The sequence below is a fragment of the Somniosus microcephalus genome, chromosome 22, assembly GCF_052327205.1.
Source record: "Somniosus microcephalus isolate GS21.2 chromosome 22, FLI_Smic_1.0, whole genome shotgun sequence".
Classification (NCBI taxonomy): domain Eukaryota; kingdom Metazoa; phylum Chordata; class Chondrichthyes; order Squaliformes; family Somniosidae; genus Somniosus; species Somniosus microcephalus.
Window position 1 is genome coordinate 21,564,249 of NC_141008.1, and position 22,151 is coordinate 21,586,399.

Genomic DNA, 22,151 nt, shown 5'->3' on the forward strand with positions numbered 1-22,151 from the left:
TGAAAAAAATGAATGTGCTAAACCATCTGACATTCAGTTCCATGTAATTTACATTGCTATGCCCGCTTCAGATGCAGTCAGGTACAGCCACCAGAAATGTCATACAGGAAGCTTGGGCGCAATGCTGTTCAGGTACAGAATGGGGGAAAAAAGGAATTAACACCCAATTTTGCTGTTTTTGAGATACTATTGGGTGCTAAATCCATAATAATCCACCGTTATAAACACAAATCGAACTGAGTTACCTGAGCTAGGCGAGCCAGACATGGCCCACGGATGGTGTTGGGATACCGCTGCTCTGAACTCAAGTCAACATGATTCCGAACCCAGAAGAGTTTATTATTCTGCAGGTGTCGATTTGAAGTAAGCAGCCTGGCAGGGTTTCAATTCCAAGTGCATTGGCCATGTTTTATTCACGGCAGATTCACTGCAGCACAAACCTGGGAGTACAGTGGATTTGGGCTGCTCCCTAAATGATCACTATAACGGAATGATCACTAAATCAGCATTTCCTATTCCAACAGAAGCACTCAGCAGGCCAGTCAGCATCCGTGGAGAGAGAAACAGAGTTAGCGTTTCAGGTCTGGGACCCTTCATCAGAACTGGAAAAAGCTGGAGATGTAACAGATATTAAACAGGTGCAGAGACGGTGGCGGGGGGGTGGGGGGGCGGCGGGGGGTGGGGGGCGTTGGGTGGAAGGAATTGAAGGAACAGTTTGTGCTAAGGTAAGGGGCAGGAAAGATAAAATGTTGCAAATGGGGATAGCAAAATCATACAGCTTGAAAAGGGAGCAGGGGTTAATAGTCTGAAATTGTTGAATTCAATGTTGAGTCCAGAAGGCTGTAAAGTGCCTAATCAAAAGATGAGGTGCTGTTCCTCGAGCTTCATTGGAACAATGTAAGAGGCCGAGGACAGAGAGATCAGAGTGGGAGTGAAGCGGAGAATTAAAGTGACAGGCGACCGGAAGCTCAGGGTCACCCTTACGGACTGAACAGAGGTGTTCTGCAAAGCGGTCGCCCAATCTGCGTTTGGTCTCCCCAATGTAGAGGAGACCGCATCGTGAGCAGTGAATACAGTATACTAGATTGCAAGAAGTACAAGTAAATCGCTGTTTCACCTGGAAGGGGTGTTTGGGGCCCTGGACAGTGGGAAGGGGGGAGGTAAAAGGGCAGGTGTTGCATCTCCGCTTGCACGGGAAGGTGCTGGGCAAAGGGGAAGGGGTGTTAGGGATGACTGAGGAGTGGACCAGGGTGTCGCAGAGGGAGCAGTCCCTTCGGAATGCTGAAAGGGGAGGTGAGGGGAAGATGCATTTGCTGGTGGAATCACGTTGGAGGTGGCGGAAATGGCGGAGGATGATCCGTTGAATGTGGAGGCTGGTGGGGTGAAAGGTGAGGACAAGGGGAACCCTATCGTGGTTCTGGGAGGGAGGGGAAGGGGTGAGAGTTGAAGTGCGGGAAATGGAACGGACACGGTCAAGGGCCGTGTCAACCACAGTAGACAAATGTAAGAAGTCACACAACACCAGGTTATAGTCCAACAGTTTTATTTGAAATCACAAGCTTTCGGAGCGCTGCTCCTTCGTCAGGTGAAGTGGAGAGATGCATAAAGACATGGCGAAGAATCACTGAAAAGACTACACGATAACATCAACAAGTTCCATCCCACCATCAAACTCACCATGGACTACTCCTCAGAATCGGTTTCATTCTTGGACACACGAATCTCCATCAAAGACGGACACCTCAGCACTTCACTCTACCGCAAGCCCACGGACAACCTCAGGATGCTCCACTTCTCCAGCTTCCACCCTAACCACGTTAAAGAAGCCATCCCCTATGGACAAGCCCTGCGAATACACAGGATCTGCTCAGACGAGGAGGAACGCGATGGACACCTACAGACGCTGAAAGACGCCCTCGTAAGAACGGGATATGACGCTCGACTCGTCGATCGACAGTTCCGACGGGTCACAGCAAAACATCGCATAGACCTCCTCAGAAGACAAACACGGGACACAACCAACAGAGTACCCTTCGTCATCCAGTACTTCCCCGGAGCGGAGAAACTACGCCATGTTCTTCGCAGCCTTCAACATGTCATCGATGACGACGAACACCTCGCTAAGGCCATCCCCACGCCTCCACTACTCGCCTTCAAACAGCCGCCTAACCTCAAACAGACCATCGTTCGCAGCAAATTACCCAGCTTTCAGGAGAACAGCGACCACGACACCACACAACCCTGCCACGACAACGTCTGCAAGACATGCCAGATCATCAACACAGATACCATCATCACACATGAGGACACCACCCACCAGGTACATGGTACATACTCATGTGACTCAGCCAACGTTGTCTACCTCATACGTTGCAGGAAAGGAAGCCCCGGAGCATGGTACATCGGCGAGACCATGCAGACACTGCGACAACGGATGAACGGACACTGCGCAACAATCGCCAGGCAGGAGTGTTCCCTCCCAGTCAGGGAACACTTCAGCAGTCAAGGACATTCAGCCTCCGATCTTCGGGTAAGCATTCTCCAAGGCGACCTTCGAGACACACGACAACGCAAAATCGTAGAGCAGAAACTGATAGCCAAGTTCTGTACTCATGAGGACGGCCTCAACCGGGATCTTGGGTTCATGTCACGCTACATGTAACCCCACCTGAGATAGGGTCATCCAGACTCGAGTCGTTGTTGGCTTGTTCTCTCTATACAGATGCGGCCGGACCTGCTGTGATTTCCAGCAAAAAAAAATGTTTTTTTGTGTTTTTTGTTTTTCATACAGACCCCAGCATCTGCAACATTTGACCCCTTGTGACCCCACCTCATTGTTCTTTGATGTAATGTTTTCCTGACTAACCTATTTGGACACCATTCACACCTTTGATTGCTGTGATTATCTCTCTGCCGAGGTGTGATAAATGGCAGTTAGAAAGATTACCTGTAATCATCTGGCATTATTCTCTGACTATATAAGCTGTGTCTTTATGCATCTCTCCACTTCACCTGACGAAGGAGCAGCGCTCCGAAAGCTTGTGATTTCAAATAAAACTGTTGGACTATAACCTGGTGTTGTGTGACTTCTTACATTTGTCCACCCCAGTCCAACACTGGCATCTCCACACCATAACCACAGTAGAGGGGAATCCTCGGTTGAGGGAAAAGGAAGACATGTCGGAAGCACTGGTATGGAAGGTGGCATCGTCAGAACAGATGCGGCAGAGACGGAGAAACTGGGAGAATGGAATAGAGTCCTTACAGGAAGCAGGGTGGGAGACAGTGTAGTCCAGGTAGCTGTGGGAGTCAGTGGGCTTAGCACAGACTGTTCCTTCAATTCCTTCCTCCCCTCCCCCCCACCCCCCCCCCGTCTCTGCACCTGCTTAATATCCGTTACATCTCCAGCTTTTTCCAGTTCTGATGAAGTATCCCAGACCTGAAACGTTAACTCTGTTTTTCTCTCCACGGATGCTGCCTGGCCTGCTGAGTGTTTCCAAAATTTTCTGTTGTTATTTCCGATTTCCAGCATCCGCAGTATTTTGCTATTGTATCCTATTCCAAAGATGCCCTGATGGCCCAAAGGATTTCTATTCTCTGATATATTTTCGGACTGTCCGTCGATAACAGCCTTGTTGAACAGCTCAGCATCACTCACCAGCAACAACAACAACAACTTGAATGTATATTACATCATTAACATAGTAAAAACATCCCAAGGCACTTCACAGGAGTGATTATCAAAGAAAATCTGGCACCGAGCCACATAAAGAGATATTAGGACAGGTGACCAAAAGCTTGGCCAAAGAGGTAGGTTTTAAGGAGCACCTTAAAGGGAGGCAGAGAGGTTTAGGCAGGGAATTCCAGACCTTAGAGCCCAGGCAGCTGAAGGCACGGCCACCAATGGTGGAACGATTAAACATAGAAACATAGAAGATAGGAGCAGGAGCAGGAGTAGGCCATTCGGTCCCTCGAGCCTGCTCCGCCATTTAATGAGATCATGGCTGATCATCCAAATTAAGTACCCGGTCCCTGCTTTCTCCCCATATCCCTTGATCCCTTTAGCCTTAAGAAATATATCTAACTCCTTCTTGAATATATTTAATGATTGGCCTCAACTGCCTTCTGTGGTAGAGAATTCCACAGGTTCACCACTCTCTGGGTGAAGAAATTCCTCCTCATCTCTGTCCTAAATGGCTTACCCCTTATCTTTAGACTGTGACCCCTGGTTCTGGACTCCCCCGCCATCGGGAACATCCTTCCTTCATCTAGTCTGTCTAGTCCTGTTAGAATTTGGGGATGTGCAAGAGGGCAGAATTATCTGGGATTTGTAGGGCTGGAGGAGGTTAGAGATAGAGAGGGGCGAGGCCATGGAGGGATTTGAACAAAAGGTTAACAATTTTTAAATCGAGGCGTTGCCAGACCAGGAACTAATGTAGGTCATCAGTGTGGGAGTGGGGGAAAAAAAGCATTTGCAGGAGATTCTCTGGCTATGACTGGATAGATAGGAATGGGACTAGGCGAGGCCAGTCTCACTCAGCTTGACAACGGAGGAGAGGCATTGGAGGAAGATGGTGTGGTGAATGAACTGTGTCAATGGCTGCAGATGGTCTCAGTCACATGAAATGTCATTTGTGACTTTGATAAGGGCTGTTTCAGTGCTGTAGCAGGGGTGGAAACCTGATTGGAGAGGTTCAAACATGAATTTGCTACAAAGTTGGGCATGGATTTGGGAGGTGACAATACGTTCTAGAACTTTGGAGAGAAAGGGAGGTGGGAGATGGGTGGTAGTTTGCAAGGACAGAGGAGCAATGCTCCCTTTAATTTATTTTTGGGTGCGCGGCCACTTTAAGGGGCCATTCTAAATAACGCACATGCGCGGTTTTTACTATTTAAGAGCCAGTGAGCCGGCTGTGCAGGAGCTTAAAGGGAACATTGCAGAAGAGTCCTTTAAAAGAAAGAGAGAAAAACTTGCATTTATATAGCGCTTTTCACAACCACCAGTTGGCCCAAAGAGCTTTACAGGGAGGGATGAATATCAGCCAGGTATAACTCCCCTGCTCCTCTTCGAAATAGTGCCATGGGATCTTTTACATCCACCTGAGAGCAGATGGGACCTCGGTTTAACATCTCATCCAAAAGACAGCACCTCCAACAGTGCCGCACACCCTCAGTACTGCACTGGAGTGTCAGGCTAGATTTTTGTGCTCAAGTGTCTGGAGTGAGACTTGAACCCACAACCTTCTGACTCAGAGGGAAGAGTGCTACCCACTGAGCCACGGCTGACACTTAATCAGCACTTTAAATAACTCAGGACCCATCACCGACACTTAATATGTATCATGATTATTATGCTTAACAGTAATAGGATTATTTATGTGATTCCTCTGCAGTTTCTCTTGTAATGAAGATTTTGAGTCTTCAATCACAATTACTTTGCGATGCGTATGGAGGAACATTGGATTTATTAGTGACTATCTTATATTTAAGATAAATATCTTACGTATACGCCCTCTAGTTTTGGACTCCCCACAAGTGGAAACATTTTATTTACATCTACCCTATCAAACTCTTTCATAATCTTAAAGACCTTTATCAGGTCACCCCTTGGCCTTCTCTTTTCCAGAGAAAAGAGCCCCAACCTGATTAGTATATCCCCTCATTTCTGGTATTATCCTTGTGAATCTGTTTTGCACCCTCCCCAGTGCCTCTATATCCTTTTTATAATATGGAGACCAGAACTGTGCACAGTACTCCAAGTGAGGTCTAACCATGGTTCTGTGCAAGTTTAATATAACTTCTCTACTTTTCAATTCTATCCCTCTAGAAATGAATGGCAGTGCTTGGTTTGCTTTTTTTTAATGATCTTATTAACCTGCTTTGCTACTTTTTAGTGATTTGTGCATCTGTACCCCAGACCCCTTTGCTCCTCCCCATTTAGACTCTTATTATCCAAGCAGTATGAGGCCTTCTTATACTTCCTACCAAAATGCACCACCTCACGCCTATCTATATTGAAATTAATTTACCAATTACATGCCCAATCTGCAAGTTTATTAATGTCTTCTTGATTTTGTTGCAGTTGGCCTCAGTATTAACTATACCCCTAATTTGGTGTCATCCACAAATTTTGAAATTGTACTTCGGATTCCTGAGTCCAAATCGTTAATATCAATTGTGAACAACAGTCGTCCCAGCACCGATCCTTGTGGAACACCACTTCCCACCTTTTGCCAGTCTGAGTAGCTACCCTTAACCCCTACTCTCTCTGTTGTGTTTTGTAGCCAGCTTGCTATCCATTCTGCTACATGTCCTCTGATTCCACATGGTGTGACCTTAGTTATGAGTCTACTATGCAGTACCTTATTGAAGTCCTTTTGAATATCAAAATATATTACATCTACTGCATTACCCTTGTCTACTCTTTCTGTTACTTCTTAAAAGAATTCAATAAGGTTGGTCAAGCATGACTTTTTCTTTTGAAATCCATGCTGACCATTCTTTATGATATTTTCAGTTTCAAGATGTTTTTCTGTAAGTCTTCGAAACATAGAAACATAGAAAAATAGGAGCAGGAGTAGGCCATTCGGCCCTTCGAGCCTGCTCCGCCATTCAATATGATCATGGCTGATCCTCTATCTCAATACCATATTCCCACTCTCTCCCCATACCCCTTGATGCCTTTTATGTCTAGAAATCTATCTATCTCCTTCTTAAATATATTCAGTGACTTGGCATCCACAGCCTTCTGTGGTAAAGAATTCCACAGGTTCACCACCCTCTGAGTGAAGAAATTTCTCCTCATCTCAGTCCTAAATGTCCTACCCCGTATCCTGAGACTGTGACCCCTCGTTCTAGACCCCCCAGCCAGGGGAAACATCCTCCCTGCATCCAGTCTGTCTAGCCCTGTCAGAATTTTATGTGTTTCAATGAGATCCCCTCTCATTCTTCTAAACTCTATACAGGCCTAGTTGACCCAATCTCTCCTCATACGACAGTCCTGCCATCCCAGGAATCAGTCTGGTGAACCTTCGCTGCACTCCCTCTATGGCAAGTATATCCTTTCTTAGGTAAGGAGACCAAAACTGCACACAGTACTCCAGGTGTGGTCTCACCAAGGCCCTGTATAACTGTAGTAAGACATCCTTGCTTCTGTACTCAAATCCTCTTGCAACGAAGGCAAACATACCTTTTACCTTCCTAACTGCTTGCTGCACCTGCATGTTTGCTTTCAGTGACTGGTGTACAAGGACACCCAGGTCCTTCTGTACATCAACATTTCCCAATCTATCACCATTTAAAAAATAGTCTGCCTTTCTGTTTTTCCTACCGAAGTGGATAACTTCACATTTATCCACGTTATACTGCATCTGCCATGTATTTGCCCACTCACTCAACTTGTCTAAATCGCCTTGAAGCCTCTTTACATCCTCCTCACAACTCCCAAACCACCTAGTTTTGTATCGTCAGCAAACTTGGAAATATTATATTTGGTTCCCTCATCCAAATCATTGATATATATTGTGAATAGCTGGGGCCCAAGCACTGATCCCTGCGGTACCCCACTAGTCACCACCTGCCACCCCAAAAAAGATCCATTTATTCCTACTCTCTGTTTCCTGTCTGTTAACCAATTTTCAATCCATGCCAGTATATTACCCCCAATCCCATGTGCTTTAATTTTGCACACTAACTTCTTATGTGGGATTTTATCAAAGGACTTCTGAAAATCCAAATACACCAAATCCACTGGTTCTCCCTTATCTATTCTACCAGTTACATCCTCAAAAAACTCCAGTAGGTTTGTCAAACACAATTTCCCTTTCATAAATCCATGCTGACTTTGGCTAATCCCGTTGATATTTTCTAAGTGTCCTGTTATCACATCCTTTATAATAGACTCTAGCATTTTCCCTACTACTGATGTTAGGCTAGCCGGTCTGTAGTTCCCTGTTTTCTCTCTCCCTCCTTTTTTAAATAGTGGGGTTACATTTGCTACCCTCCAATCTGCAGGAACTGTTCCATAATCTATAGAATTTTGGAAGATGACAACCAATGCATCCACTATTTCCATGGCTACCTCTTTTAGTACTCTGGGATGCAGAGGTAACAACAGCATGTTTCAGTAGGAATGAGGATGAAGTAGGGGCATAATATTGTGGAAGTGGAAGCAAATGATCTTGGTGATAGATGGGATATTGGGTTTAAAATTCTGCTCTGGCTCGAACGGGACAACTTCTGGTTCAGTCTGAGTGAGCAGCGGGAGAGGAGATGAAGTTGAGGGCAGGGGTACAAAGTGTTTTTGGTGGGTGCAGGATAAGATGGTGAAAGATTTGACTCTTCCATGGCAATGCTGGCTAGGTAATGGCAGAAGGACAAAGCCACCTGTCAACAGCAAACATGTGGAAACTGACCCCATGCCTGCTCTAAGGGGCAGCATGTAAATGAGCAAAAGGTGGGGCCAGAGATGGAACCTTTGTGCACTCCAGACCTGCAGGAGAAGGAGGAGAAGCCATTGCAGGACTTTTGCTGGCTATGTTGGGACAGGTAACATAGAAACATAGAAGATAGGAGCAGGGGTAGGCCATTCGGCCCCTCGAGCCTACTCCGCCATTCAATGCGATCATGGCTGATCATCCAAATTAAGTACCCTGTCCCTGCTTTCTCCCCATATCCCTTGATCCATTTAGCCTTAAGAAATATATCCAACTCCTTCTTGAATATATTTAATGAATTGGCCTCTACTGCCTTCTGTGGTAGAGAATTCCACAGGTTCACCACTCTCTGGGTGAAGAAATTCCTCCTCATTTCTGTCCTAAATGGCTTACCCCTTATCCTTAGACTGTGACCCCTGGTTCTGGACTCCCCGACCCTCGGGAACATCCTTCCTGCATCTAGTCTGTCCAGTCCTGTCAGAATTTTATAAGTTTCAATGAGATCCCCTCTCATTCTTCTAAACTCCAGCGAGTATAAGCCCAATCGACCCAATCTCTCCTCATACGTCATTCCTGCCATCGCAGGTATCAGCCTGGTGAATCTCCGCTGAACTCCTTCCATGGCAAGAACATCCTTCCTCAGATAAGGCGACCAAAACTGCACACAATACTCAAGATGTGGACTCACCAAGGCCCTGTACAACTGCAGCAAGACATCCTTGTTCCTGTACTCAAACCCTCTTGCTACGAAGGCCAACATACCATTTGCCTTCTTAACCACCTGGTGCACCTGCATGCTTACCTGCAGCGACTGGTGCACAAGGACACCCAGGTCTCATTGCACTTCCCCTTCTCCCAATCTATTGCCATTCAGATAATAATCTGCCTCCCTGTTTTTGACACCAAAGTGGATAACCTCGCATTTATCCACGTTATATTGCATCTGCCATGCTTCTGCCCAATCACCCAACCTGTCCAAATCATCCTGGAGTTTCTCGGCATCCTCCTCACAGGTAGGAGTGGAAACCAGTGAGGGTGGTCCCCTAGGAGTTGGGCTATGGCGGAGAGATGGTAGAGGGCAGCTGGCCCTTTGCTAACTTGAAGATGCAAAATGATGTATAAAAGTTTTCCACGGGATCTGTGGTAAGCCACTTGGGAACCTTTTGAATGTTACCTTGCACTTCACCTGCACTCAGCCCAATACCACGTGCGATTAGCTCCTGGGGCCTAAATTCCATTTGACTGATTTACATAATTCCCAGCCAAATGTGGGTATTGCTGAGGGACTGGTTAATGATTAAAATGCATCGAAAGAAATGTAGGAGGAAAGGATAGAGAATGGTGGAATCTAAATGTAGATTCCATGTCGAGTAATCTAATTGTAAATGCCCTTTTCAATTTTAATGAGGAACTGTTTTGGTTGTGAGATGGTTTAAAATTAATACAAAATAACAACAGAGAATGCTGGAAAAACTCAGCAGGTCAGGCAACATCCGTGGAGAGAAATTTGAGTTGACGTTTCGGGTTGAAACCCTTCTTCAAAACTGGAAAGAAAATAAAAAGATCGAAGGCAAAGCTGCGATCGAACAAAAGAAGAAAAGGAGACAATAAAAGGTATTAGAAGCCAGATGAGATGGTTATGGGCCCATGGAGACAAAAGGCAGCTGAGATTAGGTGTGAAGTGTACTGGCAGGATAAGGACAGCTGCCAGGTGAGAGAGAGAAACAAAAGGAAAGGAGGGGGGGTGGGGGGGGGGGGGGAAGGAGGACCCAAAACAAAGGGGTGGAAAAAATTAAAAGGAAAAAAGTAATAGAGGCCGAGGTTATGCTCTGAAATTATTGAACTCGATATTGAGTCCGGAAGGCTGCAAAGTGCCTAATCGGAAGATGAGGTGCTGTTCCTCGAGTTTACGTTGAGCTTCCGTGGAACAATACAAGAGGCCAAGGACGGTGAGGTCCAAGTGGGAATGGAGCGGTGAATTAAAATGACAGGCGACCGGAAGCTCTGGGTCACCCTTACGGATTAAACGGAGGTGTTCCGCAAAGCGGTCACCCAATCTGCGTTTGGTCTCCCCAATGTAGAGGAGACCGCATCGTGAGCAGCGAATACAGTATACTAGATTGCAAGAAGTACAAGTGAATCGCTGTTTCACCTGGAAGGGGTGTTTGGGGCCCTGGACAGTGGGAAGGGGGGAGGTATAGGGGCAGGTGTTACATCTCCTGCGCTTGCACGGGAAGGTGCCAGGCGAAGGGGAAGGGCTGTTGGGGGTGATAGAGGAGTGGACTAGGGTATCTCGGAGGGAGCGGTCCCTACGGAATGCTGAAAGGGGAGGGGAGGGGAAGATGTGTTTGGTGGTGGGATCACTTTGGAGGTAGTGGAAATGGCGGAGGATGATCCGTTGAATGTGGAGGCTGGTGGGGTGAAAGGTGAGGACAAGGGGAACCCTATCGTGGTTCCGGGAGGGAGGGGCAGGGGTGAGGGCAGAAGTGCGTGAGATAGAACGGACACGGTCGAGGGCCGTGTCGACCACGGTAGAGGGGAATCCTCGGTTGCGGAAAAAGGAAGACATGTCGGAAGCACTGGTGTGGAAGGTGGCATCGTTGGAGCAGATACGGCGGAGGCGGAGAAACTGGGAGAATGGAATAGAGTCCTTACAGGAGGCGGGGTGGGAGGAAGTGTAGTCCAGGTAGCTGTGGGAAGTCAGTGGGCTTGTAGTGAATATTGGTCGATAACCGATCCCCAGAGATGGAGACGGAGAAGTCGAGGAAGGGAAGGGAGGAGTCAGAGATGGACCATGTGAAGGTGAGGGAAGGGTGGAAATTGGAGGCAAAGTGAATGAAATTGTCTAGTTCGGGGCGAGAGCAGGAAACGGCACCGATACAGTCATCAATGTATCGGAAAAAGAGGTGAGGGAGGGGACCTGAGTAGGACTGGAACAAAGATTGTTCCACATAGCCCATGAAAAGACAGGCATAGCTAGGACCCATGCGGTACCCATAGCAATACCTTTAATTTGGAGGAAATGAGTGGAGTTAAAGGAGAAGTTGTTCAATGTGAGAACAAGCTCAGCCAGGCGGAGGAGGGTGGTGGTGGATGGGGACTGGTTGGGCCTCTGTTCAAGGAAGAAGCGGAGCGCCCTCAGGCCATCCTGGTGGGGGATGGAGGTGTAGAGGGATTGTACGTCCATGGTGAAAAGGAAGCGGTTGGGGCCAGGAAACTGGAAACTGTTAAAGTGGCGGAGGGCGTCCAAAGAGTCGCGGATGTAGGTGGGAAGAGACTGGACAAGGGGAGAAAAGATAGAGTCGAGATAGGAAGAGATGAGTTCCTTGGGGCAAGAACAGGCTCATAACATGTAACGCAGAGGTCTAAATAAATGGATAAACGAGGGAAGAACGTGAAGCTCGAGTGTCACAGGTAACACGATAGCAAAATACTGCAGATGCTGGAAATCCGAAATAACAACAGAATACATGTCTAAACTGGACTTTCCGTTGGGGGAGGGGCGTAACTTGCTGTCATTGAAGAAAGACTGGCGTTATTGGCAGCAAGATTGCATTTTTTCGGTCAGCTTCAACAGGTTGGAAAACAATCGATAAATAACTTACAACAGCATTCAAACGAAAAGTTGGTTGACTTTGAATTCCTGAAATTGCCAAATACAGTCTAACACTGGGACAGGAAGACTGGAATTGGGTTTTAAACGCGCCTTCAAGTCCCGAGAAGAGGTTGGTTTCGTGTGTGTGTGACCTTTGTTTTGGTTGATAATCCACACCTTTGGGAAGAGACACACAAGCTCACACACAAAAAAAAACAGGTCCAACCCGTTTGGCCACTATCTGCCGGGGGGTGGGGAGGACTGTCAAGTCAAAAGAACCTGACCGAGCCACGCTGGGGCAGAAGGAGTCACTCGGTCTCAGCGAGAGTCGAGTCAGTTCGCCAGATGCAGGAGATGAAATCGCTTGTCCAGGTGCTGCTCCTGTGCGCTTTGTGCGGCGCTGGTTATGCAGGTAAGAGGAACCCAATTTTCTCGACCAATTTTAGGGCATGTTTCTCTGAAGTATAACCGGGCTCGGCCACCTGGTTTCAGCCAGTCTGTTGTTAGATAGAAAATAACTTCTGTCTGAGATTCTCCCCGTGAGAAATTGAGTCTTGGGTTTTTTGGCGGGTGGGTGATGTTTGTCTTTCGAGTCATTTTTTTCTGATGCGGTTGGGTGATTTATCGAACAATAGGATGACTGTTTTCTTGAAAGTTTCTGAGACCTGATAAAATTGTTTTCAAGTTTTTCCGTTTTATTTCTAAACACAGCCATGCGTTTCTCGAATGTCTGTGGAGGGGTCAGGGAGGGGTGGTGGAAAGTAAAGCTGCCAGCTCCATAACCTCCAAACTGTTACCTACCTACCTCTTCTACCTGTGGGTCTTGACAAAGGGCTTTGACCCGAAACGTTGACTCTATTTCTCTCTCCACGGATGTTGCCTGGCCTGCTGAGTTTTTCCAGCATTTTCTGTTGTTATTTCAGATTTCCAGCATCTGCAGTATTTTGCTATCGTGTTACCTGTGACACTCGAGCTTCACGTTCTTCCCTCGTTTATCCATTTATTTAGACCTCTGCGTTACATGTTATATTTTTACGTGTTTTCCCCCTGATTTATTGTTGGCTTTAGTTATGTTGCTGTTTAAGGGCGCATTTACATTTAACAATTTAATATAATTGGAAAGCAGTTTCCATTTTTCAGTACAAATTGGACCAAATTGCCTCCGGAGTGAATTGGGAGCAAGCCACCCTCCTCCAGAATGCCTCACTGCGGCAAAGTCAGGAGTGTGCTAAGATTTTTTTTTACATTTGCCGTTCATTCACTTTTAGATTCCACCGAACAGTGTCCATGGAGCCAGCTGCCAGGATTTGCACCACTAAATCCGCCTCCCTCTCCCAGCGGCACCATCGTTCTCCATGGGGCTGTGAGTCGTTGCTGGGATAAGGAAGGCCGGTTTAGCGATATTAAAAAACAGGGGAGCTGGCGGCCATCATACGTTGCGAGGAACCAGACATAGTAGGGATTACTGAGACATGGCTACAGAAAAATCAGGACTGGGAATTAAACATTGTAGGGTATAACATATTTAGAAAAGATAGGGAGGGAAAAAGGGGACTTGGAGTAGCTGTACTTGTTAGGGATAACATAATGGTAGTAGAAAAAAGTGACACAGATATGAGCAAGACAAAAATTGAATCCATATGGATGGAGCTCAATCACACTAATATGAGTAGTCTACAGACTACCAGTGGAAGGGAGGCAAAGGAAGAAATATGCAGACAAATTAGGGAAATGAGTAAAAAAAAGAATAATAATCATGGGAGATTTCAACTACCCCAATATTAATTGGACAGAAGAGGTAGGTAAAGGGGATAAGGGAATGGAGTTCCTACAATGTGTACAGGACTAATTTCTAACCCAATATGTAAAAAGCCCAACAAGGGAGGATTCGATATTGGATCTAGTAATGGGGAATGAACCAGGGCAGATAAGAGAAGTAAAGGTAGGGGAACATATAGGCAATAGTGACCATAATATACGCTTTAAGATGATAATTGAGAAGGACATAAGTATGACGAAAACCAGGTTAATAGATTGGAGAAAAGCTGATTTTGAGGGGCTGAGAATAGAACTTGGGAAACAAAAATGGGCAACAATATTGGCAAATAATGATGTAGAACAGCAATGGGAAACATTTAAAATGGTGTTCAACAGAGTGCAGGAAAAATATATTCCACTAAAAGGAAAGAACAAACTAAACAATAATGAGACTCTATGGATGAATAAAGCCATAACGGCACAATTGAGGGTAAGGAAAGAGGCAGACATTAAGTACACAGGCAGCAGGGGAGTGCATGAGAAGAGAGAATATGAAAAGATTAGGAGAGAAGTCAAAAAAACAATTAGAGAGGCAAAGAGGAATTATGAAATTAAATTATCAAGGAACATAAAACAAAATAGTAAAATATGTTATAGGTTGGGATGGGAATAGGGCCATTAAGGAACAGTCAGGACAATACCACAGGTAACGATAGAGAGTTGGCAGAAATATTAAATCATTATTTTGCTTCAGCATTTATCAGGGAGATAGAACAGGTGGACATGACATTGGATGATGAGATTAGTAATGAGATAAGTGCATTTAAAATAAAAAAGGGCATATATTAAATAAATTAATCAATCTCAAAGAGGATAAAACCCTGGTCCGAATGTATTGCATCCATGCATTTTGAAAGAATCTAGGGAAGATAGCAGAGGCATTACTAGGCATATTTAATAATTCATTAGAAAAAGGTGTAGTGCCAGAGGACTGGCGGATAGCTAACGTAATACCGATATTTAAGAAGGGGGATAGAACATGTCCAGGGAATTATAGACCAGTCAGCTTAACATCGGTGGTAGGAAAAATAATGGAATTTCTACTAAAGGAGAAAATAGAAGAACATCTAGAAACCAAAAATATAATAATGAATAGTCAACATGGATTTCAAAAGGGAAAGTCTTGCTTGACCAACCTTATTGAATTTTTTGAAGAGGTAACAGAGAGAGTAGACAATGGTAATGCAGTAGCTGTAATTTATCTGGATTTTCAAAAGTCCTTCGATAAGGTACCCCATAATAGACTGATGAACAAGATCAGAGAATGCGGAGTCAGGGGACATAGCAGAATGGATTGCTGGCTGGTTTCAGGACAGAAAGCAGAGAGTAGGGGTAAAGGGTACCTATTCACAGTGGCAGAAGGTGGGTAGTGGTGTTCCACAAGGATCAGTGCTGGGACCACTGTTGTTCACAATTCACATTAACGATTTAGACTTAGGAATCAATAACACAATTTCTAAATTTGCGGATAACACCAATTTGGGGGGGGATAGTCAACACTGAGGAGGACTGCAACAAGTTACAGGAGGACATTAATAAACTTGCAGAATGGGCATATAATTGGCAAATGAAGTTCAGCACAGATCAATGTGAGGTATTGGCCCAGAAATTCGGGTCGGAGGCTTCCCCCGGGTGCAAGCCTCCGACCTGCACTTACCTAGCGTGCCGGCCATTGTGCTGTGGGCCCGCGTGGGATTCCGATCCTGGGCCTGCTCCAACTGCCGGCGCGCAGTGCTTGCGTATCCCAGGGGCGCAGTTAGTTCGAAGCGTCCCCTGGGATCATGTGGGCCATGGAGAGCCAATGGTAGCAGGGAATCTGTATTCATAGATTTGACAGGAAGACCTGGAGGATGCGAGTCTAGGTGGGGTAGAGGAACAAAGGGATCTAGGAATACAAATACACAAATCACAAAAAGTTGTGACGCAGGTTAGCAAGGCCATAAAAAAAGCAAACCAAACACTAGGGTTTATATCTAGTGGGATAGAATTGAAAAGTAGGGAAGTTATGCTAAACCTGTATCGAACCTTGGTTAGACCACGCTTAGAGTACTGCGTACAGTACTGGTCGCCATATAAAAAGGATATAGAGGGTGCGGAGAAGATTTACAAGGATGATACCAGAAATGCGAGGGTATACATATCAGGAAAGGATGAACAGGAAAGGTATCTTTTCTCTTGAAAAGAGAAGGCTGAGGGGTGACTTAATAGAGGTCTTTCAAATTATGAAAAATTTTGATAGAGTGGATACAGAGAGAATGTTTCCACTTATGGGGAGAGCATAACTAGAGGCTATCAATATAAGATAGTCACCAAGAAATCCAATAGGGAATTCAGAAGAAACTTCTTTACCCAGAGAGTGTTGAGAGAATGTGGAACTCACTACCACAGGGAGTGGTTGAAGCGAATAGTATAGATGCATTTAAGGGGAGACTAGACAAGCATATGAGGGAGAAGGGAATAGAGGGTTATGCTGATAGAGTTAGATGAGGAAAGACGATGGAGGCTCATGTGGAGCATAAATGCTGGCATGGACTGGTTGGACCGAATGGCCTGTTTCTGTGCCGTATATCCTATGTAATCCTATGTAAAACGCATACTTGCTTATACTCCCTTAATCAAATGAAACAAACACCAATATAAATCTAGCTTAAAATGCCATTAATTTCTATTGGGCCCACAACTTGTTTTCTCTAGTGGGACCCACTTGTATTTCATTTGTACAGGGACTAGACTCATGGAATCTCATACAGAAGAAGGCCATTCGGCCCATCATGCCCGTACCAGCTCTTTGAAAGAGCTGTCCACGTTCTCCCACTCCCAGTAGCCCTGCATGTTTTCCCCTTTTCGAGTATTTATCCAATTCCCTTTTGAAAGTTACTATTGAATCTGCTTCCACCGCCCTGTCAGGCAGTGCATTCCAGATCACAACAAATCACTGCGTAAAAAACATTCTCCTCATCTCCCCTCTGGTTCTTTTGCCAATTATCTTCAATCTGTGTCCTCTGGTTACCGACCCTCCTGCCAGTGGAAAGTTTCTCCTTATTTACTCTATCAAAACCCCTCATAATTTTGAATCCATCTATTAAATTTCCTTTTGGTTGCCTAGGTCCTAAGCTCTGGAATTCCCTGCCTAAACCACGCCACCTCTCTTTCCTCCTTGAAGACGCTCCTTAAAACCTACCTCTTTGACCAAGCTTTTGGCCACTTGCCCTAATTTCTCCTTATGCGGCTCGGTGTCAAATTTTTTGTCTTATAATTATCCTGTGAAGCGCCTTGGGACGTTTTACTACATTGATGGCACTATATAAATACAAGGGGCTAGAAATTTGGTCTTACCCCGTTTGGGGGCGGTAACTTTTGAAAGCTGATTCCCAGCTTTTTAAAAATTAGGTTTTGCGCTCCAGGAAGGAAGTGGAGTGCTAAATCAAGAACTCCACTTCCTTCCTGGAGCGCAGCAGGCAGGCAGTAGGTGTGCAGCGCTGCACAATGGGCCGTGCAGCGCTGCCACGTTAGAAGGCTCCTTCCCTCCCTTAAAGGGAAGGGCCATCGCTGCAGGTTCTGCAAGAGGAAAACTCACTTGGTCCCCGACGGCAGCCGCGATCCGGCCCGATCAGCCTGATGCACTGCAGCAGAGTGCCGGGCTGATCGATCACTGGCGAAGACAAAGGAAAAAAAGAGAATTTTTTTTACTTACCTCAGCCACCTTTAAGTATCGCCCCCAAAGCGTCCGGCCTCCCGATGAACGCCTCCTGCAGCTGCCGGTGTTTTCGCTCGGCGATGCTGCAGGGGGTGGAACCGAAGTTCGGGTCTGGGGCACTACTGGAGAGATATGCACGCCAATGACGTCACGATCTCCGGGCGCAGGAAATCGTGGCACTAAGAGTTACTGCTGCCGCAAACCGGTAACATTGTCGCGCCTGGGTGTTAAGTCGTTAGTGCCCCGTTATCGCCCCCCGGAGGTGATAACAGGAGGTGCTAAGGAGGCCAATTTCTCGCCTTGTTGTTGTTGTTCCCCTTAACCTTCTCTGCTCTAAGGAGAACAATCCCAGCTTCCCTAATCTCTCCACATAACTAAAGTCCCTCATCCCTGGTATCATTCTGGCAAAACTCCTCTGCACCCTCTCCAAGACTAATTGGCATTAATTGTTGAATTTGGAAATATGCTGTTAAAAATTAATGAAAAGTAAGTAAGTGGCAGACCCTTTTGCTTCTCCAGGGTGTCACATAGGAATATTGTGTGTGTGGTGACTCAGTTCATAGATCAGTGCCTGTGCTTGGGTCCGTGTGGTATGTGGACATTTTAGGGGCTGTTAGTTTGTTATTTCTGTGTTACTTTTATCTGAAATTTCCACCTTATTGAAGTGTGACTGGGTCAGTACAGTTGGGGTTGTAACTTTATAAATAGGTCTAAGGCCGGGAATGTCCTCGGGGCCGCTCCAAGTGTACTGAAACGACCGAGTGTACTGTTACCAAATTTGCTCACGGTACAAAGCTAGGTGGGTAAGCAAGTTGTGAGGAGGACACAGAGTCTGCAAAGGGATATAGACAGGTTCAGTGAGTGGGCAAAAAATTGGCAGATGGAGTATAATGTGGGAAAATGTGAGGTTATTCACTTTGTTAGGAAGAATAGAAAAGCAAAATATTATTTAAATGGAGAGAGACTACAGAATGCTGTGGCACAGAGGGATCTGGGTGTCCTCGTACATGAAACACAAAAAGTTAGCATGAGGTACAGCAAGTAATTAGGAAGGCAGATGGCCTTTATTGCTAGGGGGATGGAGTATAAAAATAGGGAAGTCTGGCTCCAACTGTACAGGGTGTTGGTGAGACCACAGCTGGAGTACTGCGTACAGTTTTGCTCACCTTATTTAAGGAGGGATATACTTGCATTGGAGGCAGTTCAGCGAAGGTTCACTAGGTTGATTCCTGGGATGAAGGGGTTGTCTTATGGGGAAAGGTTGAGCAGGTTGGGCCTATACTCATTAGAGTTTAGAAGAACGAGAGGTGATCTTATTGAAACATATAACATTCTGAGGGGGGCTTGACAAGGTAGAGGCAGGGAGGATGTTTCCCCTCGTGGGGGAATCTAGAACTAGGGGGCATAGTTTCAGAATAAGGAGTCGCCCATTTAAAACAGAGATGAGGAGGAATTTCTTCTCTGAGGGTCGTAAATCTTTGGGAGGCTGAGTCAGTGAATATATTCAAGGCCGAGATAGACAGATATTTGAGCTACAGGGGAGTCAAGGGTTATGGGGAAGTGGAGTTGAGGCCAAGATCAGATCAGCCATGATCTTATTGAATGGCGGAGTAGGCTCGAGGGGCCGAAAGGCCTATTCCTGCTCCTATTTCTTATGTTCTTATGTCCTGCTCCACTGCCGTAACTTCACCGTTAGTGCGGCACAAAGCTTGTTTCCGCCGCACTTCCGGTGAAGTTAACAACAACAGAGTGGAAGCAGCTCTGAAGAAATTCCTAGCCTAAACATTCTCCCCATCTCTCCTGGGTTACCCGGGTACAGCTGCAAGGGTCGACTCGCCACCCTCCATAACTTCGCCCATGTGCCATGTGGCCATTCTTTGTGTGTGAACTTAGACAGTTAGCGGCAGAATACTATTCAACTCTAAAGGGCATCACGGCTATGTCTGGTCGTCACACACATGCACATTCCAGGAATCCTGGCTGATTTTTTCCTTGCTCACTAACCAGTGTTTCCACGCTTGTTGAGGTTTGTTAGCTCTGCACCGAATGAGGATCGAACCTTGTTATTACAGACTGGTGAGGACCAACAAGGCTGTTATTCCAGTCGGAGAAGCATTCTGTTGAGGTGTGAGTTTATTTACCAGAATTAATGGCAATTTACCTCAGACCAGAGAAAATGATATATACGGGGAAGGGGAGGGTGGGTAGTTTGTTATATAGAGATTTGGAACAATAGAAGAGTTTGTTGTACAGGAGGCATGTAACAGTTGGAGTTTGATATAAAGAGATTTGTAACAGTGAGGGGTGTCAGTGTTGGGGAATCACCGTTTGGTACTCAATATCAGGACATTAGCCTCAAAAGAACATTCCCTATCACCACAAAGCAACAGTTGGGCTTCCCAAGTTAGGCGTACCCCACTAGTTTTCATGGTTCCAGCTTCCCATAGTCACATTATCCTAGAGTACTACTAGGTTAGAGAAACTTGGACTCTTCAACCTTGAAAGGAGGCGAATGAGAGGACATCTTGTAGGGTTATGTAAAATATTGGAACAGAAAAGGTTCGCTCAGAGCACCATTTCAAGTTAAACTATGACCACAGGACAAGGAGGTATAGGTACAAACTGGTAATAGGCAAGTTCAAGGAGTCACTTTCCAGCATGGGTCACCAGATAGTGCTCAGGGGCAGGAATCCTGAGCTCACAGACCAAATAGTGCTCAGGCCAAGTTTCAGGTATGTCTTCCCTCAAAGACTGATTGCTACCTGGAATGGACTCTGGGCGTGGTAACAGAGGCAAAAACTCTTGGAATCATTCAAGAAACAGTTAGATGCTATGATGGTGGACTGTAGAGTCCCATGGATAAATGAAGCTTGATGTGCTGAATGGCCTCCCTCACTGGTAGTCACCTTTGTGACCATATCTCTTTGATACTAGATCTTACCTGAGTTTGGTAGGAAAAGTGTAAAATAATCAGGACCAGGGATCATGGCAATGTGGGCAGATACTTGTAATAGATTAGCAAATTGGGTGAGCTGACTGGTGGGGTGAGATACAAAAAGGTTGTGGGGACTGGTGAATCAAACTCCAGGGTTAATTGCCACCTTTCCTAACATTATTTGCAGCCACAGACATTAAGAATGTGATTGAAATTTAAATTCTGCCAAAATTCAGAGATATTTTGCCTTAACCAACCGGAAGTTTAAATCTAGAGCTCGTAAAAGTGCCTTGTGTTGTTAGCAGCCTGTTGAAGGTCAAATAAAACCAGACAGATCACATACTTTCCCTTTCTCTATCCTGTTACTAAGCTCTGAACTAACCTGTCATAGAAACATAGAAGATAGGAGCAGGAGTAGGCCATTCGGCCCTTCGAGCCTGCTCCGCCATTCAATGAGATCATGGCTGATCATCCAAAGTCAGTACCCTGTCCCTGCCTTCTCCCCATATCCCTTGATCCCTTTAGCCTCAAGAAATATATCCAACTCTTTCTTGAATATATTTAATGAACTGGCCTCCACCGCCCTCTGTGGCAGAGAATTCCACAGGTTCACCACTCTCTGGGTGAAGAAATTCCTCCTCATTTCAGTCCTAAATGGCTTACCCCTTATCCTTAGACTATGACCCCTGGTTCTGGACTCCCCGGCCATCAGAAACATCCTTTCTGCATCTAGTCTGTCCAGACCTGACAGAATTTTATAGGTTTCGATGAGATCCCCTCTCAATCTTCTGAACTCCAGTGAGTATAAGCCCAATTGACACAATCTCTCCTCGTACGTCATTCCTGCCATCCCAGGTATCAGCCTGGTGAATCTTCGCTGCACTCCCTCCATGGCAAGAACGTCCTTCCTCAGGTAAGGTGACCAAAACTGCACACAATACTCAAGGTGCGGTCTCACCAAGGCCCTGTACAACTGCAGCAAGACATCCTTGTTCTTGTACTCGAACCCTCTTGCTACGAAGGCCAACATAGCATTTGCCTTCTTAACTGCCTGCTGCACCTGCATGCTTACCTTCAGCGACTGGTGCACAAGAACACCTAGGTCTCTTTGCACTTCCCCTTCTCCCAATCTATTGCCATTCAAATAATAATCTGCCTTCCTGTTTTTGCCACCAAAGTGGATAACCTCACATTTATCCACATTATAGTGCATTTGCCATGTTTCTGCCCAATCACCCAATCTGTCCAAATCGTACTGGAGTTTCATGACATCCTCCTCACAGCATACCCTCCCACCCAGCTTTGTGTCGTCTGCAAATTTGGAGATATTACATCCAATTCCCTCGTCCAGATCATTAATATATATTGTGAACAGCTGGGGTCCTAGGACCGATCCTTGCGGTACCCCACTAGTCACTGCCTGCCACTCGGAAAACGACCCGTTTATTACAACTCTTTGCTTTCTGTCCGCCAACCAGTTCTCTATCCAAGTCAATACCTTGCCCCCAATCGCATGTGCCTTAATTTTGCACGCTAATCTGTTATGCGGGACCTTATCGAAAGCCTTCTGAAAGTCCAAATACACCACATCCACTGGTCCTCCCTTATCTATTTTACCAGTTACATCCTCAAAAAATTCCAGTAGATTAGTCAAGCATGATTTACCTTTTG

The 22,151-nt window shown here is 45.8% G+C and overlaps 1 protein-coding gene across 1 annotated transcript in view; it reads left to right on the forward strand.

The window, feature by feature from the left end:
- The first annotated feature begins 11,914 nt into the window (after nt 1-11,914).
- upk3b (uroplakin 3b) overlaps nt 11,915-22,151 on the forward strand; it is a 38,566-nt gene continuing 28,329 nt past the window's right edge. The window contains exon 1 of the mRNA XM_085964290.1: nt 11,915-12,442. Within this exon, the coding sequence (XP_085820416.1) occupies nt 12,376-12,442 (67 nt within the window). The 5' untranslated portion in view covers nt 11,915-12,375. The remainder of the gene's footprint in view (nt 12,443-22,151) is intronic.